This window comes from Rousettus aegyptiacus, unplaced genomic scaffold, assembly GCF_014176215.1.
Source record: "Rousettus aegyptiacus isolate mRouAeg1 unplaced genomic scaffold, mRouAeg1.p scaffold_m13_p_4, whole genome shotgun sequence".
In the NCBI taxonomy this organism is placed as follows: Eukaryota; Metazoa; Chordata; class Mammalia; order Chiroptera; family Pteropodidae; genus Rousettus; species Rousettus aegyptiacus.
Genome location: NW_023416307.1, coordinates 122045587 through 122063443, shown reverse-complemented (window position 1 = coordinate 122063443; position 17857 = coordinate 122045587). Strand labels below are relative to the sequence as shown.

Below are 17857 nucleotides of genomic sequence, written 5' to 3'. Positions count from 1 at the left end.
TTTTCCACAAAATATCTTGCTTTTATTATTATTTTCACATTGTTCTAGGATATTGGTAGTCTTTGGAAACAAATGACATCATTCTATATATAGCATTCGTTTTTAGTAGTGGTATTTCCATTTATAAAATAGTCTTGATCATTGAACATGTCAAATCCTAGAAAACGTAGCATTGTCACGTGTGATGTTAAATTAATGCTGGCAGCAAGCTGTACCTTTTCTTTTCTAAATGGGAAAAAGCTTAAGATTCTGTTGTTTTTAAGTTAAGAGTCTCAAAAGTCAGAGGAGTGAGGAGCAATGGACTTTTATGTCAGCCCCTGAGAAAGGCGGCTATGGTTTCAGAATGAAGAATAAAAATTGGGTCAAGGAAATCATAATTTCTAGGTAAAGTGTTCTGTGCTCTACTCCCTCTCCCTCCCTTTTTTTTTTTGTTCCTGCTTTCTGGTTCCTGTATATGACGTTTTATTCAGTTTCTTAAAAAAATTACAACTGTTTTGCCTAGCAGCTGTGAAAATAAACAGAAGGGTCTCAAAGTAATCAGGATGGAGGAGGCCTCAGATCCATGAACTAAAGCTCACTTCATGTAAAGAAGAGGCCCTTCACCCAAGCACAGAGCCTCCTTTTGAGCATAGGTTTGGGGTCTGATTTGCTAGCCTCAGCTAATTCCAAACAGCACATTAAAAGGGATGGAAATAGCAGTAGAGGTTGTCAGACCGGTGTCAGGGACCATCACTGACAGCATGAGAAGGCAGCAAACCCCTCAAGAGCAGATCCCCAAACTGGAGAACAGTCTTGGGCCACTTAGTATGAGGCAAGCAGTCTGGTGTAACCCGTGTTTGGGGATCCCTATCTCAGCGTAAGGCTGAGGTTTATGACCGAGTCAATAAGAGGAGGAATGGTGTTCATTCGGTTCTTTTCTAGAAAGCAGGGGTGTGTATAATAAGTTTTAGATAATCCAAATGGTTAAAGCAGGGAAATTAATTGGTGTTTAAAAAGATCTAAAAAATTCCAAATTCACCCAATGATGCAGCTCTTCTCCAGTGACGGTTAAATAAAATATCAACGTAATATCATTAAAAAATACAACAACCAATAGGAATATGTCTTAACTTGTTTGTACTATATTTGCCTTTGACTTTACTATTAAAAGAAAGTAAAAAGTTCTGGTTAACTATTTCATGTGATTGTTATGAGCTACCCTCCAAAAAAAGTTCCTTTTGTCATTAATATTGCTCAACTAAAGTAAATACCTTCCTTTACATATTGTAAGATTGCCAACTATAAGGATATTTGGATAGTTTGGAGTACAGCCTTTGTTTTGGACACAGACCTAATTCTCCAGACTTGGGGCAGGCAAGGCCTGGGGGCCTATTTGCCCTATCGTAAACTGATTCATGACCTGTGCTGTGCACAATAGGTAGTTCCCCACTGGAGGCTGTCCCCACTTTACACTCCAGAGCCTCAGATAGATAGCTTGTCAATTCATAACTTTTCTTGCTGATAGTTCCATATGTAAATGAGGGAATGGGGTCATATATAGTCTTGATTTCAGTGAGAAATTACATATAATTGTAACTGTTTACAGTGAGCTGGCTGGCAAATGGGTCCCTGCGGGGCCACAGGGTTTTGTCTTTAGTTTGACCCTGTTTTGTCTTCCCATTAGTGACTTGCATGAAGACTCAGGTATTATGGATGACTTACACAGAAGTGTAATGCATATTTAGATAATAGGATTTAGAAAGATAAGAAGATTTGAACTGGCTGTGATCATGGAACAAAGAAATGGTGAGCTTTTTACAGAGTTAAGTCCCATTCACTGTTCCAAAAATTAGAGGCTCGAGGTGTGAGGATGTTCAGCTGACTACAGAGTCAGTGAGCCGCTGTGAGCAGGCTTTGGCTGCCAGTGAATCCTTTGAGCTCTGAGGTTACATCACTAATTAGGTCCAAAATTGGTACCACTGAGGGTGAGTTCAGTGACACTTGGAGCATGTCTCTAATAGAGCTGTGAGAAAGGGACAGGCTCACGAACTTGAACATTCTGAGAAGCAGCCCTTCCTGAGGGATCATCCAGTATCTCCCCAAGTCTTCCTCCTGCACACCCAGTTAACTGCCGTGTTGGATCACTTTACCTTCATAGGGTTTGCCTCCACTCCCTCCTTTCTATTCCCATGTCCTCACTGTGCCATTATCTTACCTGGGCTCTTGCAGCAGACTCCTCCTGGGTTTCCCTTTTTATCCTGCAGATGTCCAAACCCCATGCTAGAGTTTTCCAAATGCAACTATGGTTCTCTCATCCCCCTTACCTCACCCTGGTTCTGGTGTACCTGGTTTGAAACAGCCTCCCCCCATTTAGTAAAATCCTTCTCTTGGTTTATGTCCTATTTCCTTCAGACCTTTCTATATCCTAACAAGAGACTTAATCCCGCCCCCCACCCCAATCTTGGCTCAAACTGCTTTAGAATGAGTCATTATGTAAGACTCTTGTCCTCCTATTCGGTCATAAGGAACTTGAGGCTGGGGCTTCGTGGTTTACTAGCTCCATCCTAGATAGAAGGTAGCTCTGGATAAAGTGTGCATCTCCCATCCAAGGTCAGCAGTGCTTTCACAGGCAGCTCTGGGCCCTTGATAAATACATGTGCCAGTGAATTGGGTGAGAGCCAGGTTGGAGGCTGTTGTAAAATGGAGACTTTGGCTCAACAGTTTGGGACCTGTTATAAGATCACCTCTCTACCAGTTGGTAGTCCCCAAAAGTGAAATGAAGAATGCTCCAACAGGCTGCAGGGGGACGACGTGCTCAACATATGGAGGAACTAAGTCACCTCAAAGGTGCCAACTCCTACTTTGTTTGATCATTAGAAGGCTATGTTTTAGTAAATTCATTTGCCATGAAAATTTGAGGTCCTAATAGGGTTTCAAGTAATGTATTATAATTATTGTGATAAATATGACAAAAATATTTCTGAAAGTGGCTTCTAAATTGATAGCAAACGTAGAGTAGAATTGATCCGTGGGTACTTCCAAGGTTATATAAAGAGGCTGACAATGATTGACAGTGATTTAACAGTCAGTATTGTAGTTAGTAGTACCACCATTGGAGTTAAGACTGGGGTTCTAATCCTGGCTTCAGTACCTTGGTTTGTCTCTATTTGACTTTAGGTAAGTGACTAAACTTTGTTTTCTGTAAAATGAGGATAATAGTATTGATGTCATAGGGCAGCTATGAAGATTAAAGGAGATAATGCCTGTGAAAGCACACACAGTGTCAGGGTATAGTAAGCAATCAGTGTTAATCGTTAGGATTACTTTTTAATGTTATTGAAGGTAAGCTTAATTTCAACATATATCTTTGAATTCGTACAAGGGGCAATCTCAGGTCTCCTTGAAATGTGGCTGCCGAGTGTAACATCAACTGCTTGCTGAATGGCCTGCTTCCTAGCACCAGCCTTCTGGCCCCAAAGATTCAATATCTGCTGGGCCTTTTATATTCACCTGCTGGTGTCATCCTCATAGGCCCAGGTTCTGATCTTTTAAATGTGACCTTACCTCTGGGGATGCCAGGCTTGATAGGAATAGTTTAAACCAAGCCTGTTCAAGGCCAATGGGGTGGTATTTTAAGGATAGTAGTGTAACTTATTTAACCTTTTTCAGCCTCTTAAATAATTTAGAAATACACATACCTGTTCCATCTGTGTAGGTATATGATTTTCGAATAAGTGATTCACTATATCTCTCAAGTATATGAAAAATAACAAAGATCATTCAACTGATTATGTTGAGTACAAACTAATTTGCAGGAGACGTTGCAGTAAAGATTCTAAAGGTTGTCGATCCTACACCAGAACAGTTCCAGGCCTTCAGGAATGAGGTGGCTGTCCTACGGTGAGTAGAAAGCTGGCCTGTCCAGCCATCCTGTAGTGGTAGGGGCAGGGCTTGGGCGGTGTCACACAAACCTACAGAGTAAGTTGGATGTTTGGTGGAGACCTGTCTCTGAGGGCCTCTGGCTGGGAATGGTGGTTAGTGAGTGTTCATTGTGGAGTCCTGTGGTTGAAGCTTCTCCCTTACAAGTGAAAAGGAGTGGAAAGTTTCCTTTCAGCTTATGTGGTTGTCAAACCTTTACAAGATCCCCTTTTGGTGAGCATACCCCCTTCCACCACTTTAGGTCTCTGGGTACACTCAGTAGCCCAGGTTCTGTCTCTGGGTTTTGGTTTGTGGTAGGGAGAAATAGGTTCTATTTTCACATTTTTTTTTCCAAGAGCTCTTTTTATAGCTAAGTTGCCTTATTCTGGACTTCAAACCTTCAGCTTTCAAACCTTCAAGTCACTATTTAGACTTATAGCAATAACTTGAATAATGATGAATTCCAGAGATTGGGGGGTCTTGGTGACCCCTGTGCAGAGAATCGTGAGTGTATGCTAATAGAGAGAATATTCTCTCTGTAAACAAGGCCAGCACTGAGGTGAATCGTGGTGGACTCCTTTGTCAAGTCACACTACCACCTGGATCATCTATAGTCTTATGTGTTTGCTTTGCTAGTCACCCAGATTGTAAACACGAGTGGTGTCAAGAACATACAGGATTTACTGTCAGTGGGAAAGCAGGGTACGTTTCTCTATTCTGAAGCAAGGAAAAGTTCAGGGCCTTTTCTCTCCTCACCCCCTCCAGCAAAACACGGCACGTGAACATCCTGCTTTTCATGGGGTACATGACAAAGGACAACCTGGCGATTGTGACCCAGTGGTGTGAGGGCAGCAGCCTCTACAAACACCTGCATGTCCAAGAGACCAAGTTCCAGATGTTCCAGTTGATTGACATTGCCCGGCAGACGGCTCAGGGAATGGAGTGAGTAGATGGCCTGATGACTACAAAGTCTAGAGTCTAAGCATTTCAACATGTCCTTAAATCAGAACCAGGACTAGGAAAAGCTAAGTCTATTAAATGATCTTGGTGGTATTTTTGCACAAATTCATATTTCTTGCACAAGCCAAGGCTATTCCCTGGGGGGCTCAGGTTCCATTTCCAGCCACTATCCTCAAAATTCAGCTAGACACGCAACCTTACAGCCATGGTAGTACCCTCTGTGGGCTTCCTGAGTCTGAAGCATGGTCCATCAACAGGTGTTCTTGTTCCACATGTCATTTTTGGATAGTTAATTTTTCTTTTGGAAGATTCTTAAAGGTCACCTTTAGTATTTCCATTAAATACTACCCTTTTGGGTCTCTGTGCCTGACACATTACTTTGTGAAGAAGTGGGGGTGGAGCTAGGGTGTGTGTGTGTCTCTGTCTTTCTCTGTGTGTTCCATTCTTGGCTAGTCCAAAGTAGTGCTTCTGAAACTTTTCTCTGAACTGCCCCTTATGTGGAGGGAGTGGGATACTCCTCATACCCCCAGATGTCTGGGAGCTCAAGCCAAAGCTGTCCTTTTAAGTGTTATATAAAATCTCATGTTCTGCCTTACATTTAAAAAAAAGTTACAATTACTTTTTATACAAAATTTAGATAATTGACGTAAAATTCATCCATTTAAAAAGTGTACAATTCAGTGGTTTTGTAGTATATTCAGAATGTGCAATTATCACTACTTTTTGAACATTTTCAAGATGGAAGATGAGGTCTTTTGTGTCTGGCTTCTTTCATTTAGCATTATGTATTTGTTCATCCATGCTGTAGGAGCTATCAGTACTTTATTCCTTTCTATGGCTGAATGACATTCTCTTATTGGATATATGCTGCATTTTACTTATCTGTTCATCAGTCGATGAACATTTGGGTTAGATTAACTTTTTGAGTAAAATTGATGCTTAAAGAAGAGTTGCCCCATTTGTGCTATAGCCTCACCTTCAGGTAAGGCGCGATGTGGCCCCACCTGAAGTAGCACAGGGCCAGTCCCTGAATGTAACTCCACCAGGAGCCAGGCCTTCAGGTGGTTTATTACTTCATAGCTGTATTTTGAAGCTGCTTTCTACCCATGCCCCTCAGACTTTTTAATAGAGTTATTTTTCCTTCACAGCTATTTACATGCAAAGAACATCATCCACAGAGACATGAAATCCAACAGTATCCTTTGGTGGTGGTTTCATTTGGCTGCTCAGTTCTAAACTTAGGAAGACAGAAGGGAGATTTTTAAAGTTTATCTTAGCAAAAAGTGACCTTGGGAAAATTTCCACAGAAGTTGAGATATGTGTTTGGGTTTGGGTTAAATAGTCCTGGTTTTATTATGCTGTTTATTGTTTAAGTTGGGGGTGGGGGACAGGGCTTTTTGTTTTTCATGTATTTTTCTAGTTTGTAGAGAGTATGTATCTGGTCAGAAAATAGCTGTAAGCCAAATGTTGCAAGATTTTCAAAATTACTACTTAAAATGGTCTTTCTTAAATGTACAGCAATAGTTTGCATACAAAAGGGCATGAAATGTAATAATTTTTATGTCTGTCTCCCTCTCCCAACCTTTCTCTTTCAAAGAAGAGTGTGACATTACAGCTGAACTTTGCTTCTTGGCCAGTGAGAGGCATGATAGTTGTGTTGGGTTTGATTATGGAACATAGCCTATTTGGGGCACATGTCTGAGGCACTGAGTACCTTTTAGTGAGGTGAATTTGGTTCTTATTTTGAAGTCACCAAGTGGTACCTGTTCTAGTGAGAAATGTCTTAGGACAGCATTCATTGCTCAATGAGGGATTTGCTATTTTGTTATTCACTTGTGCTTCAGTTAGTCATGGAGGGCAGGATGCACGCAGAAACAAATGTAAACAATCAGTAGGCCGTGTTGGGTTCTGAGGACCACCGGAGGGAAGCTTGTGCTCTTAGAGTTTTGGAGTTTAAGGCACCTTCATTATGTGGGAAGGCCATAAGGTCCGGGAACTGGCACCTAGATGTGTAAATGGGAAGAAAAAGGGACATTTCAAAAGCACTTTAAAAAAACTTTGGCAACCCTAGCAAATCCAGTGCAGAGAAAGCTAGGGCAGATGGGAGGTGGAGAGATGGCTGTGCTTGTAAGAACTTTGGGAAGTTTTTCAAAATTAACTTGACCATTGTTTTGAAACCAGAGTCCTTAACAAGCATTGAGATATATTTCTCCATGAAGGCTTGACGGTGAAAATTGGAGATTTTGGTTTGGCAACAGTAAAGTCGCGCTGGAGTGGTTCTCAGCAGGTTGAACAACCCACCGGCTCTGTCCTGTGGATGGTGAGGCGAGGTTCCCACTAGCAGGGACAGGACAGAGGGGGCACCCTGGGAGGTCTGTGTGCGAACTTAAAGCGTTTCCCCATATTTCTCACAGTCCAGGCCACCTGAGTGACACTACTAATGACATCAGGCAGCCTGGGGGTGAATTTAAGGTTTCCTGGAGGAAGCTGGCAGTCCAGAACCATGTTGAAGCATAGCTTGGAGTTAGGTGATGGGAAGTGCTAGATCCCAGAGACGGGATCCTGAGCTCGAAGTAGCAGCCAGCAGCTTAGGGTGTCGGTGCCCTAAGGGAAGAACCATAGAGGGCAGAGAAAGGACAAAGGAAGGGATAACCTGGCCCCTGAATGAGGTGTGTGAGGCCCAGATGGTGAGGAATGCACTTTGTCTTTGTAGGCCCCAGAGGTGATCCGAATGCAAGATAACAACCCCTTCAGCTTCCAGTCAGATGTCTACTCCTATGGCATTGTGCTGTATGAGCTCATGACAGGGGAGCTACCTTATTCCCACATCAACAACCGAGATCAGGTATGTGTCCTACCATTAAAGGGCCTAAACTGCTGGGGAAGCCCCTGGGCCTCCTGCCAGTCTGAGCCTTTAGAGGGTTGGAAGTTGCTTTCACTGTTGTTTATCCATCCATTCCTTTTTTTACCCACCCATTCCCTCAAATGTTGCCCCTCTTCCTGCCCAGATCATCTTCATGGTGGGCCGAGGATATGCCTCTCCAGACCTTAGTAAGCTATACAAGAACTGCCCCAAAGCAATGAAGAGGCTAGTAGCCGACTGTGTGAAGAAAGTTAAGGAAGAGAGGCCTCTTTTTCCCCAGGTAAGACAGCTCAAGGGTGCTGGGACTGGTTAAATAAAGGCAGAAGTACTTAATGACTAACGACAAGGAGGGCAGTGTTGTTTTTTTATTGTGTAACAGGGAGGAGTTTTTGTTCTCCACAAGATGTTACAAGTAGGGTTCGAACAGCCTGATCAAAAGCTAATGTGGAAATGCCAAGCTCAATGAATGAGACTGTTTTGTGGCTTTCAGATCCTGTCTTCCATCGAGCTGCTCCAACACTCTCTACCGAAAATTAACCGGAGCGCTTCTGAGCCATCCCTGCATCGGGCGGCTCACACCGAGGATATCAACGCCTGCACACTGACCACGTCCCCCAGACTGCCTGTCTTCTAGCTGACTTTGCACCTGTACTCAGGCCACGAGGGGAGGAAGGGAAGTCAGCAGGCACCATCTTTCTGTTCCCTTTCTATGGGAACACAGAGCTTGTTTTCAGAGAAGCTGCTGCTAAGGACCTTCTAGACTACTCACAGGGCCTTAACTTCATGTTGCCTTCTTTTCTACCCTTTCTGGCCCTGGAGAAGGAAGCCATTCGCAATGCTGGTTTGTCCTGCTCCTTCCTTGTGACCCCCATGCTCATGAGCCGTGCCTTCTCCAGATGTACCAGTGGCTGCTGATGGCAATACATGATCTGAGGCCCTAGCTGTTGGCTAAATGAGTATTTTTAGGGCAAGAAAAAGCACTCAGAGGGGAAATGAAGGTAGCAGGCAAACCAGCCCTAATGGGACACGTGGATTTTAAATATCAGCTCCTATGAGGAATGCTTATCAAAGGAAAGACTTTTCTTCAGAAATAGTGGTGTGGCGCCAAACAGGTAGTTTTGCACATAATGCACCAAACAGCCCAGGACTGTCGAGACCACGGCCGCCTGAAGGAATCTGCTTTGGTACTTTGGAACTTGAGTTTGGGGACACTTCCATTTCTTGGAGGTCTCCAGTGCATTGGGATAGTTTTCCAGAAGAGGCACTTGGCCTGCCCTTCCCAGTCTCTGCCCTCTCAGGGAGCAGTCTTCCATCACCCTGAATTTTGTCTTCCAGGAGCTGCCCCTATGGGGTGGGGCCACAAGGCCAGACTTGTCTCTCAACAGCCACATCATGTGCATGCAAGGAAGCCAGAATACAGGTTTTCTTGATGATTTGGGTTTTAATTTTGTTTTTATTGCGCCTGACAAAATACAGTTATCTGGTGGTTCAATTACGTTATTTTAATAAAATAAATTAAATGTAGGCTAATGACTCTCCCATTTGTTCATCCCTTCTGGAGCAGGACTCAAGAAGCAGGAAATGGGCCCAGAGCCTCCAATGAAGGCTGAATTTAATTCAGCCTTTGCCTATGCTCATCACCTTTCACTACAATTAGCTATAAAAATTATGCAAAAAGCACTCTAAACTCAGGTAAGAATAGACCTTTTTCTACCCACATTTAATGCATTTTACAAAATATTTGGTATCTATAGTTTATAAAAATAGGTAATTCAGGCTTAGTTTGTTCTGATTCACAAGATTATACTCCTTCAATTAAAATCACAACTGATGACAGAGGACTCATGCTAAGTTCTCTTTAGGACCACTACTGGTCAGAAACTTTCTTAGATGCCATTAGTGTTTACAAAATTTCAAATCGAAGCCCGGCTTCACAGGTTAAGACTAGAGATGGTTTGGGCAGGAGCCACGCACAAGCATTTGTGCACCGAGCCTCAGTAAAATTACCCCGGAGCTTGTGCCCACAGGGTAGAGTTGGGTACACGTTTCCTCCCATTGTGGCCCCAACATCAACAAGAAATGAGGGGCTATACCTCTGCTTTACTATCCCACTTCCTGCTACTTCAAGAGCCCCTCTGCCCCCCACAAGAAAGGAGGTTTATACTTTGCTCACTAAATATATGGCAACAAGACTCCTGCTCTGATTTGGGACACTGAAGAGTCCTAAATGAAGTCTTATGCTAAGGTGTGCAGTGTTCACTTTTTGTTTCTGGAAAAGCCCTGTACAGGTCAAGTTTTGACTACATACTAGTTAAGTACACTAGGGAAACTCACTACAGAGGAATCCTCTGGTAAGCAATCTGCTTTAGGGGTAACTACAAGTTGACTGTTTCTAAGGAGTTAAAGCTCATAAAGGACAGGAGCCAGGTTTGTTTTAAAATCAATCAGTCAAAACTGGCTGGTTTGCTGACCCCCCGAGGAGCTTGAGGTGCGACTAACATAGCTAGAAAAGTAGAGATTCGTATACTTGTTAGGTTATTTTATATCCTTCACTATTCTCATGGCTGTAATAATGGAGAATGGATGAGACCAAGGTTAAACACAACCTCACTCAAATCCAAGCAACACACCACATTGAGATGGATGCAGTAAAGGAAGCTCTGCACACCCTAGCTCAGGGAAGGCTCAGCCGGCAGAGCCCAAGATGCATGGGCGACCATCGACTCTTCAGGGTTCTGATGACTCTACTCCCGACAGGTGCATGAAGAGGTCCCCAAGCTCTGTCATGTCGACATCTTCAGTGTTAGGGACATGACGGCTTTCTCGGTTCTCAATGAAATCCCAGAGCCGCACTGAATTTAAGAACTGCAAAAACAGCCAGCAGACAGGCCTTATTATTATAAATGGCAACATGAAGGCTGGGAAGGTTATATTTCTTTTGCCTACCCCATTCCTGGCTGCCAGAGCTATTAGGGAAAGGGCCAGGAACAGAATCTGGAAATGCCCACTGGTAAGTGTCCTGTGTAAGACACGGCAAAGTTCTTACCCTTACGGTGCCTTCAGAACTGAGCTGTTTCCGAGGTTTCTCAGGCTCTGCTAGCCGCCCATCTGGGTAAGCATGGCGGTAAAGACATTTGCTTCCAAATGGGCAGGTCCCCTTACCTTGCTCAAAGTATTTGCAAGCTTTTTTTCTGAAAAGCAGAAAGAAAAAAGATGGTGGGAAAATCCAGGGTACAGATGAACCACTGCCTTCCTCCATCCCTGCCTACGATGCCAGAATTAAGTCGATCTCACGTTAGAGGTAGGGAGAGTGAGGCACAGAAGTTGGGATGTTGATTTCCAAGCTGGATAATATTCCCACTGTGACGTGTGGCCTCACAGAACAAAACCTGTATGGGGACTTTTGAGACTGCAGTGCTCCAAAATGGCCACAAGGAACGCAGGCTTGATTGCTCTTTTGGGCTCCAAAGTTCTGAAGCTGAAGCTGGGCTACTTGCCTCCACCCAGGGACGTTTCCCTTCCTCCTGGCTGGCAATGATGTCAAGATGACCACAGGAAGCCTTGACTTAGGAGTCACAGGTAAAGCTGTGATTTTAAGCAGCTGCCTAAAGTTACAGGGCTCATTCCAATTTTCCTTGGTCCCCACCCTCTAGAGCAGGAGTTCTTAACTATGTGCCATAGACCCTGCACCAGAACAGTGTTTTTACAACAGAACAGTGTTTTTAAATGCATAAAATCAAACACAAGTCTACAAAATATAGATTTCAAAAGTTAAATTTTTTTTCTCTGACCTATGTCCACAGACCCCTATGTTAAGAACCCCTGCTCCTGAGGAAATCACAACCAGAGAATTCCTGTTTCTTCTTGCTCAAATGAAACTTTCATAAATCCCAAGTTGAAGAAGAGATGCCCAAAAACCCAGAGGGTCACCTGGGAGCGCTGAGGAAGGGTGGGCTGCTGCCAGGGACAGCTATGGTGTGGCGGTGGCAGAAACTAGTGGTGAAGGTCTTGGAGACAGACCTCAGAACAGCACAAAAAGCTCCCTAACAGCTGTCCACTGAGGAAAGGAAGGAGCTGCCTTGCTTGCCTGGGTGCTACTCCCACCAGGTGATTCCAGCACAGGTAGCTGGGGAGTGGATTCAAACAGGTATATGGACCAGGCACCTTCCATGGCTCCCCTGACCCCAAGAGTCTGAGACAACTTTCAAATGACTGCTCAAGTGGTGAGTTCTTACCAGAGTCTGCCAGACACTGGCTTTAATAAACTCATCAGGTTCAAAAAATTATTCTCTGGTCCCTTCCTCCAAAATTGTTGTTTTTTTCCTCCCAGCCTTATCTGGTCACCAAGAACAAAAGCCTTACTGAGCACCCCTGAAATATACCTGTCCTTTCAGTTCCCACACTGTTGAAACCCGATAGGGATGCCATCCTCTGCTGCCTGCCTGTCATAGACATTTCTTAATTAGTCTCCCCAGCAGGTTCCAGCCTCTTCACACTACCACAGAGGAGTGTCTCCAAACAGTGAGCTGCCTGTTTTGTTCCCTTAAACTTGACTCTAGTCCATCTACCCCTATGGTTCCAAGTCCTGCCATATCCTTCTATATGCCACCTCTTTCAACCCCAGTGACCACTCCCACTGTTCCCCAAACACAAAATTTGTACCATTCTGCACCCATGTCATTCTATTCACCTACCCACAGCCTCCAACACACATGGAGAAGCTATTCATGCTTCATGGCATTCCCCAACACTCCCACGCAGGTGGATCCAAGTGCTTTCTCTGTTGTGATATCTGGCTTGGGCCTCATGCACCTGTTGCCAGAAAACCTGTATCATAATTGTCTTTTTGCAATTTCCCATGAAATTATCTTATGGATCTCTATTCTATAGCCTCCACTGATGCTTAGCTTGAAGGTACCTGGCCTATAGTGGGTGCTCAGTAAATGTTTGTGGAATGCATTAAAAAAAACAGTCATCAATGGAGACTAGAGCCAGGAAAGACCCAAACAGTAATAACGAGAATTTTTAGACAATGCTAGCAGAGCTCCTTCCTACAGGCTGGATCCCTCTGCCTTGCCACTCCTGCCCTCTGGTGGACACTTGATAACACAAGGGGAAAATGGTAAAAGGAACATACTAAGTCTTTAGTAAGTAACTGATATGCAACTTAAGAGAACCATTTAAAAAGGTAACATAAAGAGATCTGCTTTTAGTAAGCTTCTACCAGACCCAATCCTCCTGCAAATAACTAGAAACATATTTTTTAAAGACCTGAAGGTACTGGAGAATGAACAGCAGCAGGAGGATTGTTCAAGAGATTAGACAACTGGAGGGAGGGAATGGCAAGAGGCGAGTTATCTTTTTAGAAAAAATAGCTTTTAACCTAGAGCGGACCAAAGCCAGGAGTCTATGTAGAGTGGCTAAAACTGCAGTGGAAAAATCCAGGCTTTCTGGCCTGAAGAACCAAAGACAGTTGGAAGAAATCAGCCACTGGAAAGTGGGGCAGCAATCCCACAAAGAAAAGGGCCTGAAGGGGGCACTCCAAATACTGTGCATTAACTCCCTCGAAATCTCTGACCCACCTAACCCCTGACCCACATATCAATGAGGCAGGCTCAAGGCAACTCAGCTAAGGATAAAATAACTGAACTGAGTTTAGAACTGCTGCCCAAGAGTTCTGAGTCTAAACTATTTACCTGCCCATTAAGACAAAAACATCAACCCTTTATAGAGGAACCTAACAGAAACCAGAATCTCTAAAAGGTAACATTTACCATGTCTATGCTACAACCCAAAATGACTCAGAAAAAAAGAATCAGGAAAATATGACCAGAGACCAACTTCAAAATGACCAGGATTTCAAAGTAGCTACTATATAAATGTATTAAAAATAATGAACAGAGAGGGAAAAAAGAATGAAAAGATATGAATAGAACCCAAGACCCGTGGGACAAAATACCCAAATATCCTATGAGAGAAAAAAAAGGTAGACCAGAAATTCCATGAATTTGGTGGATGACATAAACTTAACAGATTAAGAGAAAATCAAGTAGTACAATATGAAGAAAACCACTCCTAGGCAAAAAAAAACCTACTGAAACTTAAGAGAAAATACTGAAACCACCTCAGAAAAATGACATATTACAATTTGAATTACCACTGCCTTCTAATCAAAAACTATAGTGGGTAATAAGCTCCTAGACACTGGTCTTGGCGATCTTTTTGGATTTGACACTAAAAGCAAAAATAAACAAGTGGGATTACCTCAAACTAAAAGCTTCTGCACAGCAAAGGAAACCATCAACAAAATGAAAAGGCAACCTAAATGGGAGAAAATATTCGCAAATTATGTATCTGATGAGGGGTTAATATCTAAAATACATAAAGAATACATACAATTCAACAACAATAATAGCAATAATCCATTTTAAAATGGGCAGAGGAAGTGAACAAAGACATTTTCCCAAAGACGACATACAAATGTCCAACAGGTCCATGAAAAGGCGCTCAGCCTCACTATCAGGGAAATGCAAATCAAAATCACAATGAGATATCACCTCACACCTGTTAGAAGAGATATCTGTACTCCCATGTTCATCATAGCATTATTCATAATAGCCAAGATATGGAAATAACCAACCTGTCAACAGATAAATGGATACAGAAGATGTGGTGTATATGTATACAATGTAATATTCAGCCATGAGAAAGAAGGAAATTCTGTCATTTTGCGACAAGATGGATGGACCCTGTGAACATTATGCTAAGTGGAATAAGCCAGACAGAGAAAGACAAATACTGTATGGTATCACTCATATGTGGAATCTAAAAAAAAATGTCCAATTCACAGAAACATAGTAGAAAAGTGGTTGCCAGAGGCTAGGGAAGGTGGAAGAAATAGGGAGCAGTTGGTAGCCTGATTATAGGGGAACAACATTTACAAAAAGCTAAAACACTATTCAACTGGAATTCTATTAATTGAAAGAGGAGGCAAAGATGGAAATAGAACTGATCAGACTAATATATTCAATGAAAATATCCTTTAAGAATGAAAAGCTATTTCTGATAAATAGAAAAAAAAAATCATCAGCAGCTCAATAAAACGTTAAAGGTAGTTCTTGAGGCTGAAGGGAAATTACACTAGTTGGAAGGAATTTTATACCAAACAACAGGCACTGGAAATAGTAAATTTTTTTTCCTATTTGAAAAATACACAAGTTTTTAAAGGCAAAAAGTCCTATTACCTTGCAGGGTTCTAAAGTATATAAAATATTACATACATACATTATAATAGTAAAGTTTCAGGGCACATAATCAATCTACAAATATCACTTGCCTTTCTATATATTAACAATGGACTGTCAGAAAGAGAAGTTAAAATAATCCCATTTATAATTGCATCAAAAAGAAATACCTAGAAATAAATTTAGCTCAGGTAAAAGACCTGTAGACTGTAAACTGTAAGACAATGATGAAATAAATCAGAGACACAACTAAATGGAATGATACCATGTTCTCAAAGATTAGAAGAATGTTAAAATGTCCGTATTACTACCCAAAGCAATCTACTTATTCAGTGCAATTCCGATCAAAATTCTAATGGCACTTTTCACAGAACAGAACAATCAACCCTAAAATTTGTATGGAACCACAAAAGACCCCAAATACCCAAAGCAACCTTGAGACACAAAAACGAAGTTGGAGGCATCAAACTTCCTGATTTTAAGCTGTACTACAAAGCTACATTAAATAGTACAGTAGTAGTAGCAGCATAAAAACAGACACATAGATCAATGGAACAGAGTCGAATAGTAGCGGCCTTCAAGAAGATCTGCCAAAATCCTAAGCCCTGGTACTAGTGAATGTGACCATTTTCTGGAAAAATCATCTTTGCAGATAAAGATCTCGAGATGAGATCACTCTGGATTAATGGGAGGGTCCTAAAACCAATGACGCTTGCACTTACAAAAGACAGGAGGAGGAGAAAGAAGGAGAAAGAAAGAGGACAATATAAAGGTAGAGATAGGTGTTATGCTGCCACCTGCGAAGAAACGCCAAAAACTGTAGAGGCATGGAACGAATTTCCCCAAAGAGCTTCCAGGAGGAGACAACTCTGTCTTGATTTTGGACTGCCAGGCTCCAGAACTAGGAGAATTTCTATTATAAGCCACCTAGTTTGTAGTACTTTGTTACTGCAGTCTTCGGAAACAAATCCACCAGGGTTTAATTAAATACCACTTGTCCTTCAACAACATGGTTCAAATTTCAATTACCACAATACATTAATACAAATGCTGCTGTTAGCTCTTCGGTTCAAATCACTATATAAATAACAAACTTGCAACACAGTCAGTGACCAATCATGTAACTTTCTTCCAAAGTCTGTTGGTAACTGGTTACTATGCCTTTGTTACTCCTTTACAGACAGCAAAATGTGTAGCTGTGTTGCCTCCTTGTTTCCCAGTGATAAACTCCCATGATATTTTACAAAAACGAATAAATGAGAAGAAACTGGCCAACAAAGATAGAAGTGCAGCAAAGAAATGGAAAGTAGTAATGTTGGAAGTGAAATTTGAATTCTCACCTCTTCACTCTCACAGCCGCATTATATCCAATGCATCAGCAATTCTTTTAAACAGATTCAGCACCCGATCACTTCTCATCACCTCCATACCTAATACATTGGTCCAAGCCACTGTCACATCTTATCTGGATTATTGCAATAGCCTAACTGGTCTCCCTATTTCCACCTTTGCCTCCTCTTTCAATATGTTTTCACTGGATCAGCCAGAGTGACCCTTTTAGAATACTGATCTGTTCATGTCACTCCTCTGATCAAAACTCCCAAGATAACTGTCCATCAAATCCAGAACAAAAAGCCTAGTCCATCCAGTGACCTACAAAGCTCCACAAAATTTGCTCCTCGCCTTGCCTTAGTACCTCGTCTCTTGTCTCCAGTATTCTCCCCAATTTGCTCCTCTCATCCAGCCACTCTCTGCTGTTCTTTTAACAAGGTAGACACACTTCAGCCTCAGTCTTTGCAGTGACTATCCCCTCCATCTAGAATGTTCTTAATACATGTCGACTTGGCTTGCGGTCTCACCTCCTGTAGGTCTTTGCTCAAATGTCACCTCAGTGAGGCACTCTCTAGTCTCCCACATTAAAACTGCAACCACCTCACGTCCTGTCGCCCATTCCTGGGTACATTTCATTCTTCAGCCTTAATCATCATCTAATATATATTTTCTTTATTTTTTATTCTTATTTTCCTTCGCTAGAATGTGAGCTGCGTGGGGGCTTGGATTTTTGTCTGATTTGTTTCGTGCTATATCCCTCGCCACTAGAAAAGGCCTAATACACAAATCTTTAATTGATTCTGCTGAATAAATGAATGATTACAGAGGACAAGTCGACGTCAACACCAGAAACAGGATTTCAAGGGGATATTACTCTGTTTAGAAACTAAACAAGTCCACTACACCATAGCTTTGCTGATCTCTGCATCTCCAAAGCCCAGCATGATGCCTGAGAGAAGGAAGAGACTCTGAGTGGCCGCCGCCCAAGACTGCATTCTTGGGAGAGAAGGGCAGGCTCTGCAAGCAATGACAAAGACCGAACAAGAGCCTAGGCAGGCGCCAGGATCATGCTTGAACCCAACAAACTTACCCCATTCCCTGTTTGAAAGCTTCAATCAACTCGTTCTTTTTATTCTGATCTTCTACCCAATACACACTTGGAATTACAAACTCTGATATCACTCGGCATTCTGGACAAGACCTGAAATAAGAATCGGGTTAGTACAGAAGAGATTAAGTTACAAATCCTGTGCAAACTCCACCACTAACCCCTTGCTCAAATGCGTAACCACTCCAGCTATTTCCTAACCAAACTTATTTACTGTTAAAAACATGTTTTCTCAACAATAAAAAGACTACCTAATTTTAAAACGGGCAAAGGATTTGAGTAGGCAATTCTCCAAAATGGCCAAAAAATCACAGGAAAAAATGCACAATATCATTAGTTATCAGAGAAATGCAATTAAAGCCACAATAAGACATCACTTCACACCTACTAGAAGGGCAAAAGTGAGAAACAAAGACAATAACAAGTGTCGCTGAGTATGTGGAGAAAATGGAA

The 17857-nt window shown here is 42.3% G+C and overlaps 2 protein-coding genes across 4 annotated transcripts in view; one reads left to right on the top strand and one right to left on the bottom strand.

Annotated features, from left to right (window-relative positions):
- The window catches only part of RAF1 (Raf-1 proto-oncogene, serine/threonine kinase), a 55650-nt gene extending 46405 nt beyond the window's left edge, over positions 1 to 9245 (top strand). The window contains exons 9-15 of one of the 2 annotated variants that reach the window (XM_036219979.1): positions 3795 to 3879; positions 4663 to 4839; positions 6006 to 6052; positions 7059 to 7177; positions 7571 to 7702; positions 7866 to 8000; positions 8211 to 9245. In XM_036219979.1, the coding sequence (XP_036075872.1) occupies positions 3795 to 3879; positions 4663 to 4839; positions 6006 to 6052; positions 7059 to 7177; positions 7571 to 7702; positions 7866 to 8000; positions 8211 to 8354 (839 nt within the window). In that variant the 3' untranslated portion in view covers positions 8355 to 9245. The remainder of the gene's footprint in view (positions 1 to 3794; positions 3880 to 4662; positions 4840 to 6005; positions 6053 to 7058; positions 7178 to 7570; positions 7703 to 7865; positions 8001 to 8210) is intronic. The other variant, XM_036219978.1, reaches the window with a different exon arrangement.
- The window catches only part of MKRN2 (makorin ring finger protein 2), a 35600-nt gene continuing 25813 nt past the window's right edge, over positions 8071 to 17857 (bottom strand). For both annotated transcript variants that reach the window (XM_016162699.2, XM_036219980.1), the window contains 3 exons: positions 17387 to 17497; positions 10767 to 10911; positions 8071 to 10585 (listed from right to left, as the gene is read on the bottom strand). In XM_016162699.2, coding sequence (XP_016018185.1) covers positions 10448 to 10585; positions 10767 to 10911; positions 17387 to 17497 — 394 coding nt within the window. In that variant the 3' untranslated portion in view covers positions 8071 to 10447. The remainder of the gene's footprint in view (positions 10586 to 10766; positions 10912 to 17386; positions 17498 to 17857) is intronic.